Source organism: Sorex araneus, chromosome 4 (genome assembly GCF_027595985.1).
Source record: "Sorex araneus isolate mSorAra2 chromosome 4, mSorAra2.pri, whole genome shotgun sequence".
NCBI classification, from domain to species: Eukaryota; Metazoa; Chordata; class Mammalia; order Eulipotyphla; family Soricidae; genus Sorex; species Sorex araneus.
Genome location: NC_073305.1, coordinates 103,988,852 through 104,001,266, shown reverse-complemented (window position 1 = coordinate 104,001,266; position 12,415 = coordinate 103,988,852). Strand labels below are relative to the sequence as shown.

At 35.0% G+C, this 12,415-nt stretch overlaps 1 protein-coding gene across 3 annotated transcripts in view; it reads right to left on the bottom strand.

The window, feature by feature from the left end:
* Positions 1-12,415, bottom strand: part of SENP6 (SUMO specific peptidase 6) — a 109,142-nt gene that overhangs the window by 67,654 nt on the left and 29,073 nt on the right. For all 3 annotated transcript variants that reach the window (XM_055137234.1, XM_055137237.1, XM_055137235.1), the window contains 3 exons: positions 7,881-8,017; positions 6,084-6,182; positions 1,867-1,887 (listed from right to left, as the gene is read on the bottom strand). In XM_055137234.1, coding sequence (XP_054993209.1) covers positions 1,867-1,887; positions 6,084-6,182; positions 7,881-8,017 — 257 coding nt within the window. The remainder of the gene's footprint in view (positions 1-1,866; positions 1,888-6,083; positions 6,183-7,880; positions 8,018-12,415) is intronic.

Sequence of the window (12,415 nt, the reverse complement as noted above, 5' to 3'; positions counted from 1 at the left end):
GAACAGAAATAATTTCTTTTGTACTATTTATAATGAATAAACCACTGAAAATGCTCCAAAAATCTTTCCTTAGGGAAGTGTGAGGATTATTTTATTTCACCCAGAATTATCCCCATTTCAAATTAAGATACATGGGCCAGAGATAATACAGTGGACAGGACTCTTGGCTTCCATGCAGCTAGCTGGTTTTGATTCTCAGCAACCCATAGGGTCCCCATCACTACTAGAAGTGATCCCTGACTGCAGAGCCAGGAGTAAGCCCTGAGCACCACAGGGTGTGGCCAAAAAAAGGGAAGGGATGAAGAAAAGGGAGTAAGAGAGAAAACAGAGGGAAGGAGGAAGGGAGGGAGGGGTAATACCAATTACTTGATTTTTTTAATCTTCAGACTCATTATTCCAGTGTAATTCTAATGAGAATGTTACATTTCCAGGACAGGAGTTCTGTATTATCTTCAAAAAGTGCTTGGTACATAGAGATAACTGAAATTTTTGCTGAACGTATTAATGGAAATTTTTCTACTAAGAAATATGCATTAAAAAGTTAAAACGAAAAAGACCAAGATTCTTATATTATTATTATTATTATTATTATTATTATTATTATGGCTATATAACAGTATATTTTACCTACTATCACATATAGGAAAGACCTAGATAATTTGGATAAAACAGAAGTATTTCATATGTATTATTATTATTATGTATTCTTCAGTCTAAATTCAGTTTTATTAAAAACATCAGATTAATTAATGGCTTTCTCCAAAATGGTCATTTATGCTAAAAAGTTGATATAAAATAATCTAAATCTGACAAGTAATGATTTATTTAAAGAAAAACCAATGGTGAAATATTTTTCTTTCCTAAGAGACAGGTAGGAGATTATTTGCTCATTTCATTTAACTCATGAAAGAGTTTTAACTTACTTCAAATTACAATATATGGCTAGACTTTTTCTAAAATAATCTTTAAATAGGCTTCAGAAATTGGTATTCATACAGATGGAATATATATTGTAAAATATCACAAGCTGTCTTCTTTGATTATTCTATGTATTAAAAATTATGCACTTAAAATTTTATAATTAAGCAAAATTCTGAGCTTTACCTTTACTTACAATTTTATTAAAGCACTGTTCTCATAAAGTGCTGGTCAGATGTTTTATATGAGGAGGATTCATTTGAGGTTTTTGAGAACTTCAAGAAAGCAAGAAAAGCATATGCACAAAATTTCTACATACACACATCAGGAGGATAAGCTTTTTTTGGGGGATATTAGATCTAAAATAATTACAGCCCTTTTACTATTCAAAGAAACGTATTCTTGAGACTTGCTTCCATATTTACAATATTTTACATTTCTACTAAAGGACAATGTGTTTGTCAGTATCATTTGGAAGGGAACAAAACAAATGATGATCATAAAATTCTGTTACAAGTTACAAATTTCAGGATCAGAATAGAAACAGGATAGGAACACAGTCAAAGTTTAGAGTTTTAACTTTACCCAATCATATTTTTCTAACTCCATTTCTCTCTGAAGTTAATAAAAGAATGGCATTATCACTAATAAATATAAAAATAAAAAAATTTGATGCCGTAACTGAAATCAACTTCAACTTCAGTAAGAACTGAAATAGTCTATTTTTAAAAGGAAAATAAAATATAGAGGTATAAATGTATAACTATTTTAAAAGTTTACATTAAGAATTATCCTAAAGCACAACTATGTCATGCCATGCTATTGTCTTCCTTAATTAAAATAACAAGCCTTAATAATGAACACTAATTCAATGATTGTGTTTCAAAGCATATAAACTGTCATTGTACTGATATATCCATGCTCTAATTTCATTAATATTAAGCTTACCTTTCCTTTTGGTCCACAGTGCTTAAAACATAAAAAAAGAAAAAAAATGTAAGAGGCAAGACCTCATTTTGAATATATAATTGTAGTTTAGTAATTAGTCAATAAGCAAAACCTTAATGTGATTATATGTTTTTAATACATTATACATGTCATGTTTTTAATCTGGTCAAAGATGTATATTGCTTTTCAAATTTTGTCAACAGAATTTACCACCAAACATACTTAAAAAGAGGTACAAAGATAAAAAAACATTTTAAAAGAACTTTATTTAACTGTCCAACATTTTAAAGAGTTATTTTAGAGTAGTTATACAAACAGTCCTCCAGAAAGTCACAATTTCCTAAAAGTTTTTAACATTTTCATAGACTCCAATTCTGTTACAGATTATTTTTCTCCAGGTTAGAAAAGTTTATAAGATTGAAACACCTGCACCAGTCTTAGGCAGCATATTGACTGGGGTACACGGAAATTACATGGAATATAAATGCTGGCACTAACAGAAGTCCAATGTATAAAAGCCTTCTCCAAAGTTCATACATAACCTGAAATGTTTTTAACACCAATTGCCTAAGAGTACACTTACCAAAATACTATCCGCTTAGAATAAAATTTATATTCTAGAACTACTATACATGAAAAAATGAAATATTCAGAACTATAAGCAGAACATAATTTATAAAATGCCAAGATTCATATTGAAACATACCCTTTCACATGCAACACCCAAGAAAATATCCTAACAAAGCTGTTAATAATCACTTGGTTTCATATAAATAACACTAAAAACTTACTTTTAAAAATATTTTCAAAAGTAAGGAACATGATGAACTTAAATACCAAATTTGAATATTTGAAACTTTACCTTTGTTATCAGAAAAATAAGAATCTAGGAACTATACTCTGATTTGAAAAGAAAAATAAGAATCTAAAAAACAAATTGATGCTGAACAAATGGTAAAATTTAATATTATCACTTTTAAAGTTAAAATGTAACATGAAAGATTTAATTTAGTCTTTTACATATTTATTTCTGGGAAATATAAAATGAAAACTAAAAATAATGCATCAGAACATAAGTATAATAATTTCCAGCTCTATATCATTGTAACCCAAAAGTGAAGTTTAGTACTCTTGTTTTTGTTTTGTTTTCTTAAACTCACCTGTACAGAGTAAAGAAAATGGTGGAGGACAGACTAACAGAAGAAACATATCTGGTATTCTCTAACAAACCAAGGGAATTGGGGAGAAAACAAAACAAATACAAACATCTACACATAAAAATACATGAATACACATGTGTATTCATGCTTATTTTTCTTACCATCGTAAACAGATGCATTATGACATACCTAATTTACAAGTCATGGCACTTCCTTTAGATTCCTCTATATTAACTTAATACTAAGTTCTCCCCAAGAAAAGCTTGTATTTTTTTTCTTTTAAAGCTTAAAAAATGGGGAGGCAAAACTATTATTAGATTAGTAATGTAGAACTTTGTAAAAATGTTAACTTACGTTCTTCTTGGACTATTTCATTCCTCAACTAGTGCTGTACTAAAGTTCTTTTTAAAAATTTAAAGGAAGTAAAAAAGATTGATTCTGGTATCCATGAACTGATCTAGGCCTTCAAAAATTCTTTCAAAGTCGTGCTTTTCATTAATAATTAAATCTTGGTTACTCCAGGAGCCCATTTTCACATTTATGGATTATATAAGCTTTTGCAAGCATTCATTTCCCTTATGGCCCTTACCAGTCTTTTAGTCTATCTTTAATAAAAAAATAAAACCAAAGTTCAAATGTAAATAAAGCATAAACCAATAAAATTGTGTTTTTTTTTAAAGCAAATCTAAAGGTAGGGATGGATATGGTATGAAGTTTTAAACTGTTTTTAAAAAGTTTAAATTTTTTGCCATTATTTTTTCCATACTATTAATACCCTCTGCCATCACCATTGGTAAATGAACCATCTACTTTTTAAACATTAATGAACATTTGGAATAACAGTTTAAAAAAAAAAATGGAATCTTAAATTATTTCCCAAATAGTAGCTAATATGATCTTTTAACACTTTTTAGTTTTTTTCTTTCTAAACATCTGAAGTGTATGCTGACATTGTTATCAAAAATTACTAATTTGGGGCTGGAGTGATAGCACAGCGGGTACGGCGTTTGCCCTGCACGTGACCAACCCGGGTTTGATTCCCAGCATCCCATATGGTCCCCTGAGCACCACCAGGTTTAATTCCTGAGTGCAGAGCCAGGATTGACCCCTGTACATCTCCGGATGTAATCCAAAAAGCAAATAAATAAATAAATAAACAAACACTAATTATTCAAAACTATTCCTCCCTCCCAAAAAAAATTAAATTAAAAAAAAGGGGTGTGTGTGGGGGAAACCTGGAGGAAAGCTATAAAAATCAATATATTCAATCAGGCAATTTCCCAACACTAGTATTAAACCAAGTTTGGTAGTAACCATCTTAACCTTCTTTAAATTTTTGAAGATAATGTTTCTTACTGCATGAAGTATTTTCTATCTCATTCTCCCTTCTTCCCTTCCTTTCTTCTTCCCTCCTTTCTCTTTCTCTCTCTGCCTCCCTCCCTCGATTCCTCTTAGTCTTGTGATCATATCAAGTGACTTACCCATGTAAGGCATATTTCTATTACTGAGCTGCCACATTGCTGACCTCTCAGAATTGTCCTTATTTTGCTTGCTTGCCTTTTTCCTTCAGTTCTCCCCTCACCCCTGCCCCCGCCAAATACTGAATCAAAGTCTCATACACACAAGACACTCATGTAAGTATTATATGAAGAGTCAAATCCCTCACTCAGTACTGTTTATTTAAAGACAAATTAACCCAGGTTCTTTCTCTGTATAGTATTTTACCATTAAATAGCAACTACTAACAGAATCTAATGTTTCATACAGATAAGAAATGATATACATGCAAGGTATCATGTCATTAAATTAAAATAAAAAACATAATTTCTGGACTGGGAAAAGTGTTTTTTTAATGTTGCCAGTGAGGAGTGATGAGAACAAGTAGAATGCAAATAATTCCAATTAACTTCAACAGCAACAAGCTGGATTGCAGAATGTATCACTGATTATAAATTTTAAATTAGTATTTAGAGATGACTTTTTTAAATATTGAGACATCTAAATCAGCAATGCAGTCTATTAATGTAATTTGTATGTGAGAAACACTGTAGCTTTTCCCAACTGCTTCCCTTTTCTTATATATTTTTCATGTCTGTGCCATCAAGGAAGCCGGAGAGCATGATCTGTACACTTTACAGTAGGGCAAAGCAAGTATTTTGGAAAGTGCAGAGAGTTGTCTTTTCATTGGATTGCTCAAGTATTTTAAGTAAAAAGTAACATAAAACATATATAAGCAAAAACGATTTCCTTATTCTAATACATAAGATTTAGTGTTTTTAAGTAGAAAGGTCTATGTTATAGAAAATCTATGTAAACAGCGAATTTCATAAGGATTTCTAAAAGCCAGGACACTTTCTAAAGAAACAGTAGTCTAGATCACTGTTTCTACTTTGGGTCCCTAGACTGTTCCAGTATCCAGAAGGGTGGTAGTACCCTTGGGTTCAACCGGGGGTGGAGACGAGAGGAACTTTCTGTTTGTTCACTCGAAGAACATAGATTTTCAGGTGAAGTGTTGCGTGATTCCCCCCCCCCCCAACTAAAAAGGGAGTAAGGTCAAATAAGGTTGGATACCTCTGCATAAACTTTTGAAAAAAATTTAAGAATACCATCTAACATATGTACTAAACTTCATAATTTTACACAAACATTCAATGCAAAAATTATTGAATTGAAATCTAAATATACTTAAGTAAACAGAAATAAAATTCATCAAAATTTCAATTTTGAAATTCTGTGAGCCTTAGGAAAAAAATTAAGTACAGTCTCATTCATAACTAAATTGCCAGCTGAAGATGTCAAATGTTTTTTAAAGCTCAATATTGTAAAACTGTATTAATTTAAGCCAAATATAATATAAAAGAATACCTTAAGTATATACAGAATGTGATTTATTGAAAATATAAAGTTCTATGACTTTAATTCTTTCATATATAATACCTTCTTGGAGACAGTAAAAATACAGAACAGATCCAAGAGGAAAAAAGTGGTTTAAGAAATATACTGAAAATCGATTAAAGATAGTATGACTATACTAAACAGGACAATAAGAACCCTTACCTTTGGGCTGCTGTTTTTACTGTCTGTGCATTAGCATGTTGAAAACGTCTACCATGAACTACAGTTCCAGAACATAATGAAGCATTTTGTGTGTTATCACTGCAGATTCAAGAAACAAAGGGTAATATGATTAGAAGAATTGCATAGACATATGCAAAATCCGAGCTCCTACAAACTTTTAAAAGACATAGGTAAATCAATTCTATAGATAAATGAATTTATTATGTTAAATCGTCTTTTGGGGGAGTTTCCTACTTCCTGAACGCATCTTTGAAAAGTTTCTAATTTGTGAAAGAAGAAAAAGAACAGAATAGAGGGGCTGGAGTGATAGCACAGCGGGTAGGGCGTTTGCCTTGCACGCGGCCGACCCGGGTTCGAGTCCCAGCATCCCATATGGTCCGCTGAGCACCGCCAGGGGTAATTCCTGAGTGCATGAGCCAGGAATGATCCCTGTGCATTGCCGGGTGTGACCCAAAAAGCAAAAAAAAAAAAAAAAAAAAAAAAAGAACATAATAGAAATCAAGAACCCAAAATTCATGCCAGAGAAATAGTAGAGGTTTCCTACTACTGCATATTCGCTGAACATCACTTGTACTGTCCCTGGAAGACCTAAAGCATCACGTGGTGTAGCCCCAAAAACCAAACCAAATAAACAGGAAACAAGAAATCAATGTACTGCACTATACATTTCCCTACAAATTCTGATATACTTTTCTTCCTTATTTTCCACTTCAGGGTTACTTTTGAAACTACATGTGCCAAAACCAGAGCTATACAGGAGTATAGGGGTTAACGTCCTTGCCTTGCAGATGGCCAAGCAGAATTCACTTCTGAGTACTGCCTGGAATGACTCCTGAGCACAGACCCATAAGAAGCCCCTGAGTACCATGGACCCCCCAAACAAAAATAAACATAAATAAAAAAATAAGTATTACAAGGTTCTCTTCTAGGCCAAAAGTCATGAGTCCTAAATTCTACTTCAGTCTTTGCCACCGACTATAGTTATTCTGTTTTAGAATCTTTAATTCCCAAAATATAAAAGGTATGTTAATTAATTGACAAAGTAAAAATTAAATTATTTCCAACTCTGTTTCTTGGAGATAAAACAGCCCAATCACATCAGGAACACATTCAATCAATTTGAATCACATTCAAAAGCCAGGGAATTAGCTCAATAAGAGCACAAGCCTAACAGGTCCTAGAAAGAAAATCCCCAAAGCAAAACAGTACTTCACTATGACAACCACTAAGAAACATGAGCTCTATCAAGAGGAATAAAAAGAAACACACATTTTAAGACCCTAATCTTGATAATCTTAATAAACATTCCCCAAAGCCATGACCACTCTCAAGATTTTACTAACTATAAGAGGCTGCGACAGTACAGTGGCCTTGCACACAGCTAACCAGGTTTCAATCCCGGAATCCTATATTGCCCCTCAAGGAACACCAGGGCTAAACTGAGAGTATTTGAGTGTGGTTCCAAAACAAACAAACAAACAAACAAAAAGAACTTTACTAATTACAAGAAAGCAAATTCATTTTGTGAAATCCCAACCTACTAAAATTTTTCTTGTGATATTTTCATTCAAAACCAATTTATCACTGAAATCAACCCTTTCCCCAAAATTCAATTCAAAGAATACACTAAGTTCTCCCTATCCCTTAGCCCTACTGAAAAACTAGAAAAAAAGTACAGGTTGAGCCTCCCGGCAATTAGTTCTTGGCATCAAATCCTTTTATGGCATCAAGTCCTTTTAACTTTTCTGTAGAAATGTATAATTGAAGCACCAATACCTCAATTTCTTATTGTTGTTCAACATGTTAAGTCCAATTGAGTTGCCTTTTAAAGATTTTGTACTGTCAGCCTTGTTTCGTCTTGTCTTCCAGGGATCATCAGAACCAGTAGTAACAATTTCAGATTGATGAATCAGCTATAAAAAGAATCCATAAACATCAGTCAAAAACCACAATGATATAATCATTTATCAACAACTATTTCTAAGTCCACATATTTAAAATGTCATAACACGGCAGTTTTGAGTGACAGGGACATGAATCTTAGAGTAATTCTACTGTCAGCATTTTCCTCCAAGGATAATAACATAAGTGTATAAAAACACAGATGCTTATGATATTTTCATAAAAGTATATAAAAAATTTGTGAAAATTTAAAAGGAAAAAAGATGATATGGGTAAAGAATCATAAGGCAGTTCTTTGATGAGAGTAAAAATAGAAACATATTCCCTGCTTAATATATCTTATGATATTTATAGGATAGTTCAGTCAAATATGACATTATAATTTCAACTTGTACAAGGACTCAGCCTTAGCATCAAAACTCCCATGTAAGTTTGGAATGGAACAGAGGAAGAACAAATGCCTCCCACGTATAAGGACATGAGTTTGATCACCTGTACCTAAATATAAAAACCCCACCAATTCCCAGAGACCAAAATGCCTTCATACTGCATACTGCATTATTGCAAATGATAAAACAAACAGAATAAATAGGTCACTTTGAGGAAATCATAGCATGACAACACCCCCTTTTTTTTTTTTTTGCTTTATAGGTCACACCTGGCAATGCACCTAGATCTGCACTCAGGAATCACCCCTGGTGGTGCTCAGAGGACCATATGGGATGCTGGGAATCGAACCTGGGTCAGCCGCGTGCAAGGCAAACGCTGTACCCGCTGTACTATTGCTCCAGCCCCAACAACACCACTTCTTAGGTAGTTATTTTAAACAAAAAAGAATCTAGTTTAATTATATTCTTTCCACAGAAAATTTAAAATCTACTCTCAGATTTGTAAAGATCCTGAGGCCAGAGAGAGTGAAGGGGTTAACACAAGTGCACTGCACACCAACCCCTATTAACTCCCCAGCACCACATATGGTCTTGAGCATTGCCAGGAGTGAGCCCCGAAGCTCAGGAAATGGTCCTGTGCACCTCAGTTATAGCCTAGAAGAAAGAAAAGGTCCTCTGGTCTTAGAAATAATTTCCCCCAAAGTAACATTTAAAAATCATTTTATTTTTGAAATAACAGTCTAAAACAACCATTTTTTAAAAGGACTTCACCCTATCCAACTATCTGAATAAATAAACAATTGACTAAAAAAAAAAGTCATCTCCCAGGAGCTCAGGGATGTGGCTCAGTGGTACAGCACCTGCCCTGCAGGGATTAATGCCTAGAATCCAATCTCCCTAACAGCTGTTGTGGTTCCCAGAACAACTTCTATCTCTGGCATACATACAACCAATTGTGCAAACGTGGAGCACTACAACAACAATAAAGGAAGCAAAAGGTTTAAAAATATGTATCTCCCCAAACATTCCCTTGAGAAGAGTTCAATGTGCCAGCACCATTCTTATTTTTAGGAATAGTTACCTTACAAAACAACAAAAATTAATCCAGGGAGATAAATCAAGTAGAAAAGCACATACCTAGCACAGATAATGCCCTGAGTTCAATCCCCAGCACCTCTTGACCACCTGGGCACTTTTTTAAAACCCTGGTGGAAAATGGGGGGAAAAAATTGACATGCAGTTTATCATTTTCTTCACTTTGAGAAATTTTTTTTTTTCACTTCTGCACTTTTTGTTGGCTGTAAAAAACTAAGGCTCACTGACGGGCGCGTGCACTCGTGGGCTCTCCGGGCGGCTCTGTCTCACCACCCGCGTTTGGTGCTCTGGAACCACTGTGTATGGGCTGGATCAGGACGGCCGTTGGCCAAGGACCAGCAAGAGAAGAACGAGGACCAAGCTGGTTGCTGATTAGTTACCGTTTATTCAATCTTCCATCTTTCCCATCTCCCACACTCTCCGCTCCGGCCTCTCTGGATCTACTGCAGCCTTTGTCACTTCTCTTGTCTCTCCTCCTACTTCTCTCTCCCACCTTGTCCTCTTGGCTACACCCAGCCAGGTAGCAAAATCAACATAAGAAAGCCCTTCCTGAGGGCAGGGCATTCCAAAGCCCTTCCTGACTCTTCAGGTTTTTTTCCTTTCCTTAGTCCAAACACTTATTAACATCTCAATACTAGTTATTTTTGTATGGACATAGCAAGAGATACATTGAGGCTTGCAAGGCAGCTCTCCTGGCAACATCTTGCCACAGACTCAGACCACAGCACTCAGGCCAGATTAATCATTCCTCACCCTAGCAGGGTCCAAATCTAGTTATCACTGTTTGGATCATGACAACATTTGTCCATGATCAATCTCTTAACTTATAGTTAAGCATTAGGCACTTTGGCCAGGCCCATCTCGATGCCAGGGTAGCACACAACTCACCACTTGCCCTGGGTCCGTCTTGTGCTTTTGGGGGTGCTAGGAAGTAAGGGCAGCTGAGGCTTAGGTCGAAAGAACAGATGTCTAAAAGGAAAATATGATGTAGAGTCAAATGACTCCCAGGTAGCATTTGCTAAGTCTTCCTGTGTCCATACAAAAAGGACATTGCTTTGAATAAACTATGCAAAGGACTAAAGGAGAAGAGAAAAACAATGTTTACATGTCAACAGAACACTAAGAAAGAAGCTACAAATAAACAGGAATGGAAGCACTGTAACGGGAGTAACCCAATAAACCTAAACTACCTGAGGCTATGTTATCCTACAGTTGGCTTTGTTTTGTGGTCACACCCAGCAATGCTCAGAGCTAACTCTTGGCTCTGCATTCAGAGATCACTCCCTGCAGGGCTTGGGAGACCATATGGAGTCCCAGGGATGGGTCCCAGGGATGGGTTCCAGGGATGGAATCCAGATCAGCTGTGCGCAAGGGAAGTAGGTGCCCTATCTATTGCTCCAACTCAACTTCTAACTCTTTAGAGACTTTAAAACACCTCCATTTCTAACAACTGCAGGTTAGGTAACATCAATCTTCCCTCTATTCTTTGAAAACTAGGAAAGCTGAACAAATTATACATTTTTTAGAAAAATCTAAGGCAGCTATCAGGCAGAAAATTAAAAATTAAGAATTAGCTCAGGAACCAGGGACCTCAGGAAACAGGAACCAGTTTGCCTTGTCTTCAGTCAACCCGTGTTTGAATCCCCAGCACTATAAAGTACTCTGAGTGCCCTGTTACCACAACAATGGCAACTAAGGGAAGAAATAAATAGTTAAGAAACAAAAAATATTTTAATTATTAGCAATTATATATTAATATCATACATTTGTAATTGTATTTGCTTTGTGCCCTGAAATTGGTTTATCTGTTAAAATAAAGCAAGTCAGTAACTAAGTCATAACATTTGGAACCAAAGCACAAACCCAAAGTCATTAAAGAAAAAAGACTGATATAAATATAAGAGGTGGGTGGAAGATGGAACTCAGCAGAGACACATGCCTTGCCATATATTTTAACATCCTGCAAAAAATCTAGAATTCCCCAAAGCAAAACACAAAACAAAAATACACACCAAGGGAAAAGACAAAGACCAATGCTAATACTTTCAGGTTTCCCCTACTATCTATCTAAAAGTAGAATGTCACAAAACATTACTTCAAGAAATAAAAAAGGACACCAGGGAAATGGAAACGCACACATTCCTTGCTCATGGATTGGGAGAATTAATGCCATCAAAATGGCAATACTACTCAAAGCATTGTACAGAATCAATGCAGTCCCTATAAGGATACCCATGACAGTTTTTAAACAAATATATCAACAGAGGCTGGAGTGATAGCACAGTGGGTAGGGCGTTTGCCTTGCACGCGGTCGACCCGGGTTCGATTCTCAGCATCCCATATGGTCTCCTGAGCACCATCGAAGGTAATTCCTGAGTGCAGAGCCAGGAGTAACCCCTGAGCATCACCAGGTATGACCCAAAAAGCAATATATATATATATATATATATATATATATATATATCTCAAACACTCCTGAAATTCATATGGAACCCCCACCCCCACCCACCCACCCTGAACAACTAAAGCAATCCTTGGGAAAAAGAAGATAGGAAGTATCATTTTGCCCAACTTAAAACTGTACTATAAAGCAGTAGTAATTAAAACAGCATGGTATTCAAAAAGCCAAAACAAAAACAAATCAGCATAGCATTGAAATAAATACAGACTCTCAGATTGGTGGCATGTATTTGAATATCCTGAGAGAAGCTCTGAAGTATATGATCAATTTATCTTCGATAAAAGAGCAAAAAACATGAAGTGGATCAAGAAAAGCCTCTTCAATAAGTGGTGCTGGGAAAACTGATCAGCTAATGCAAAAAAAGTAAACTCAGACCTCTGTCTAATATCATGCACAAAAATGAAATCAAAATAGATTAAGGACCTTGATAACAGACCTGCATCCATTAGGTACATAAAGGGGAA